The sequence below is a fragment of the Oratosquilla oratoria genome, chromosome 39 (assembly GCF_046742065.1).
Source record: "Oratosquilla oratoria isolate Oo_2021 chromosome 39, ASM4674206v1, whole genome shotgun sequence".
Lineage (NCBI taxonomy): Eukaryota > Metazoa > Arthropoda > Malacostraca > Stomatopoda > Squillidae > Oratosquilla > Oratosquilla oratoria.
Genome location: NC_134815.1, coordinates 32,235,551 through 32,240,550, shown reverse-complemented (window position 1 = coordinate 32,240,550; position 5,000 = coordinate 32,235,551). Strand labels below are relative to the sequence as shown.

The window sequence follows — 5,000 nt, the reverse complement described above, 5'->3', positions numbered from 1 at the left end:
ACATTATGACATGACATGATGGCATGAGAACATGAGAACACGATAATATGATGACGTTATATCATATAATAATATAATATCATAATACTATACTGTTATGATATAATATCACAATATTACAATATTATGATACTTTAATGTTACAATACTGTAATATCATATTACATATTATAGTATCGTAATATTTTGATATATCATAATATTTTATATTATGATATTTGATACCTTGATATAATATTGTATTATTATAATACTAATATCATAATATTGAATATTGTTATATTATCATAATAGTGATGGTATTATGCTACTGTAACCCATCTTTATATACATATATTATATATATATATATAATATATATATAATATATATATATAATATAATAATATAATATATAATATATATATTATATATAATATATATAATAATATTATAATATATATATAATATTATAATATATAATATATATATATATATATTAATAATATATATATATATATAATATATATATATATATAATATATATATATATATAATATATATATATTATAATATAATATATAATATAATATATATATAATATAATATATATAAATCTTTATATATAATATATATATATATATATATATATAATATATATATATATATAATGTATATATGTATAGATTCCAACGTATTCGGAAGCGTGGTGGTCTCTCATTCGCTTAGCTGTGGGTTCGAATCCCGCACTTCTCATTTCTCTCCGATTCTCTGCAGTGACCTGCCGCAACAACCAAAGCGCAAAGGGCAAAGGTTACGGTATTTCCCGCAGTGACGCGCCTCCTGGCGTAGTACGCTCCCCTCGCAGCCTTTAGGAGAACCGAAGACGATGAGGCGGAACCACGGCCTCGTAAACAAAAAAATCATCGTGTGCCCGACGCCATAGTCCAGACCAGTGGTTCTCAAACTTTTTCGTAAGCGACCCTATTTGGAACATTTCAATCCTTCGCAAACCAGACTAAAGTAAAGAGAAACAAAATGGACAGTGATATATACCCTCTACTTTAGAAAAAAAAATGTGTACAGTTTTTCTTTAACAAAACTAAATTAACAGAATCCATGGCACTGCATTTCCTCCAGAAAACTAAATTAATTAGTCAAGTATTTGAAATACTCTGAAAACGTGAGAATTTTCTGTGCTCCTGCGACCCATCAAAATTGATCTCGCGACCCATAGTTTGAGAACCACTGGTCCAGACGATAATCCATGATGAGACAATCGTTCTCTCCTTCGGGTCATTTTCGAGAACGTCCCGTTAGGTCCATTGTATCGTCGTACATGACTGAGGACAAGGATGAGGATAAGGATGAATGATAACGAGCATCATCGTTGTCTTCACGATATCATCGTTCTCTGTACGAGCTTCTTGAATGCTAAGCTTCGGAGGCACTACCCTCAGGGCAATGAGGAACCCTCCTCCTGGAGTTAGCGGTTCTTCGTACTCTCCGTCCTGCGCTAAGTCGAAGTCACTTCGATGGCTTCGCGGACTCTTGGCAGGCTTTTGTCGGGTTGCTGTCGGACTCTGACACAGTTCAGCGTAGTCTGACTTCGGGATGTTCTTCAGGGTCCGAAGAATGTTCTTCTGTGTCTGAAAGTGCTGAATGCTCTTACGGGTCTGAAGATGGAGGATATTCTTCAAGGTGGAGAATGTTCTTCTGGGTCTGAAAATGCCGAATGTTCTTCCGGGTCTGAAGATGGAGGATGTCCTTCAGGGTCTGAAGGTGGAGAATGTTCTTCTGGGTCTGAAAGTGCTGAATTCTCTTCCTGGTCTGAAGATGGAGAATGTTCTTTAGGGTCTGAAGGTGAGTATATTCTTCAAGGTCTGAAGGTGGAGAATGCTCTTCTGGGTCTGAAAGTGGTGAATTCTCTTCCGAGTCTGATGGTGGAGGGTGTTCTTCAAGATCTGAAGGTGGATGGTGTTCTTCATGGTCTGAAAGTGGAAGGTGTTTTCAGGGTCTCAAGATAGAGGATGTTCTTCAGGATCTGAAAGTGGAGAATGTTCTTCAAGGTCTGAGGGTGGAGAGTGTTCTTCATGGTCTGAAAGTGGAAGGTGTTCTTCAGGGTTTGAAGGTGGAGGATGTTCTTCAGGGTTTGAAAGTGGAGGATGTTCTTCAAGATCTGAGGGTGAAAGATGTTCTTCATGGTCTGAAAGTGGAAGGTGTTCTTCAGGTTCTGAAGGTGGAGGATGTTCTTCAGGATATGAAAGTGGAGGATGCCTTTCAAGATCTGAGGGTGGATGGTGTCCTTCATGGTCTGAAAGTGGAAGACGTTCTTCAGGTTCTGAAGGTGGAGGATGTTCTTCAGTATCTGGAAGTGGATGCTTTTCTTCAAGGTCTGAAGGTGAAGGATGTTCTTCACGGTCCTAAAGTGAATAATGTTCTTCCGGGTCTAAAAGTGGAAGATGTTCTTCGGGGTCTGAGGGTGGATGAAGTTCTTCAGGGTCTGAAAGTGGATGCTGTTCTTCAGGGTCTGAAGTTCCAGACCGTTAAGGTCATTCGCCATGGCAAGGTCACTCTGTTACATAGCCTGCTGGCGTCACACGACTTGCTGGTGTAGTGGTTACAACCGCGGCCCGTCATTCAACGTTAACTAGATCACGTCCCGCTCAGAGTGTGAAAGCTCCACTATACTGCAAACCACTACTGTCCCCCTTGAGCAAGGAGATGGGTGTGTGGTGCGTGTAAGGTCACAGTATTATCCAAACGAGTGCACTTATCTGTGAGATTAGTATAAATCGATCAAGAGTCCAGCACATAATTCAAGACAGTGGCTGGAGCTTTCTTCACTGATAATACCATAATGTTTGTCTGCAATAGTGAGGTATTACGAGGACATAAGAGTAAAGGAGATTGCAAGAGACCATAAGGACTACACTAGGCAGTTCCATATCTCTTACCACCTTTCATTCCTATCCATAAAGTTATCTAATTTTCTCTTAAAATAACCAGTTGTTTCTGCGCTCACTGCATTGTTACTAGGTCTATTCCATTCGTTAACCACATTGCTAGTAAAATAGTTCATAACTATTTCCTTCTTAAACCTAAATTTGTCCAATCTACATCCATTATTGTAAGTCTTGACCTGCTGTCTTAATATGATGACCTTGCCTACATATTTATTACGAAGTCTATTCCATTTTCTATAGAATTTGTTGATTCCATAAATGTATTTATTCGCCATTAGTATGTGCTGTTAGATTAGAATTAACATACGATTTCGTAACAAAATATTAAAAGATATTCTTGATATGGTTTAACGTCACAAACTCCCCCCCCCCCCTATCGGGAGGCTAGGACGGTACCCCTTACAAAGGATTTTGTAGCACGGAATTTAATGAACCATGCTTTGGGCTCAACTTCGCCGGCGGCAAGGCTCGAACCGCTATCCCCTCGAACCTTCGCCGCAAGTAACGACGCCCTAACCCGCTCAGCCAGTGAGCTTCCTAGAATATTTATACATACATTATTTGTAGGCGTTGAAGACTCTTACGGTGGCATACTTAAAAAAAAAATTCTTCCCTTCCAAAGATTTATATGAGGAAATACTTTTTTTAAGAATATCACTGTTAAAAAGAGGCAATTTTGACTTCCATAATTAGAAAAATGTAAATGTGTTTTGTTTTGTGGGTGTTTTGTTAATGGCCTAGTAACATGAGAGGATTCTTGACCTTTTTTTTTGTGTTGTGTGTGTGTGTGTGTGTGTGTGTGTGTGTGTGTGTGTGTGTGTGTGTGTGTGTGTGTGTGTGTGTGTGTGTGTGTGTGTGTGTGTGTGTGTGTGTGTGTGTGTGTGTGTGTGTGTGTGTGTGTGTGTGTGTGTGTGTGTGTGTGTGTGTGTGTGTGTGTGTGTGTGTGTGTGTGTGTGCTGCAATATTATGACACTAACTAAACACCAAAATGACTGTTAATTCCTAGCCACATGTTATTGCACTCGACACCCAAACCTTAGATAAAATAAGATTAGGAACTCTACACACCCCTACATGATATCACAGGCAAATGCAGTTGCAATGCAATTGTGCAAAATTTACATTACACGTAAAGGGGTCATCACACTGGGCTTCCACGGGCTTTGTCAGCGTCGACAGTTGAGTGTTCGTTTGAGTAAAAACGACTTCAGTTACAATATTCTATTTTTCAAAATTTCAAATACCAAATTATCGTTCCGTTGTATATAGCAAAGTTGAATGATGAACTAAGAGATTGTACAAATGTTAGACATTCTGTCGAAATGTTCTTAGAGAAGTCTAGATTTCTGTAAGTGAAGTCATATTCTAGTTATTCAAATGGAGGTTGGAGGCAAGATATGGGAAGAAAAATAGTCCAGTGTGATAACCCCTTAAGGCGTAGAATCAAAGTAATTCGAATTAATGTTACTGTTGTCTGTTCCCAGGTTAGTAGGCGCCGTCGAAAAGCAGAAAACACAACTGTTGTATCTCGTCATGGGATGCACATGCAAATATCAAATATCCAAATGAACTTATTATATCCGGTATGTACAGTACCCTTTTTATTCATTATTGTTTATTATTTAACGATACCTATGCATTTATTTATGTATTTTTGTTATTTACATTATTATAGTTTTTATTTATTGTTTTATTATTATGATTTTTTTCGCATCCGACCTAGATATGGACCAAAAGGTCTCCTGTCGGCATGCTCCGCCTTTGTAATCCTTTGTTTGCTTATTCGTCACTCCATGCAGTGTGTAATTAATTCATACGCTTCATAGGAAGCTATATAGAGGAGTTTAGGTGAATGTAATGTTGATTACCTTAGGAGCTGTGATTGACCTATGAAAACGCTAGTTTCAGCGTCCAAGACGCAGAGTAAATCTTGGAGAAAAAAAAAACGCTTCTTTGCCGCCGGCAAATACGGTAGATACATTCAGTCAGGAAATCATCTTTAGTGCGAGACAGCTATTGTATAGAAATTTAATAAAAATAATTAGTAACAAAATC

At 37.8% G+C, this 5,000-nt stretch overlaps 1 protein-coding gene across 2 annotated transcripts in view; it reads left to right on the top strand.

The window, feature by feature from the left end:
* LOC143020338 (uncharacterized) overlaps positions 1–5,000 on the top strand; it is a 98,084-nt gene that overhangs the window by 44,178 nt on the left and 48,906 nt on the right. Inside the window, exon 2 of one of the 2 annotated variants that reach the window (XM_076176669.1) lies at positions 4,430–4,528. The exons of the other annotated variant lie outside the window; for it this stretch is intronic. Coding sequence (XP_076032784.1) covers positions 4,484–4,528 — 45 coding nt within the window. The 5' untranslated portion in view covers positions 4,430–4,483. The remainder of the gene's footprint in view (positions 1–4,429; positions 4,529–5,000) is intronic. 2 annotated transcript variants of the gene reach the window in all.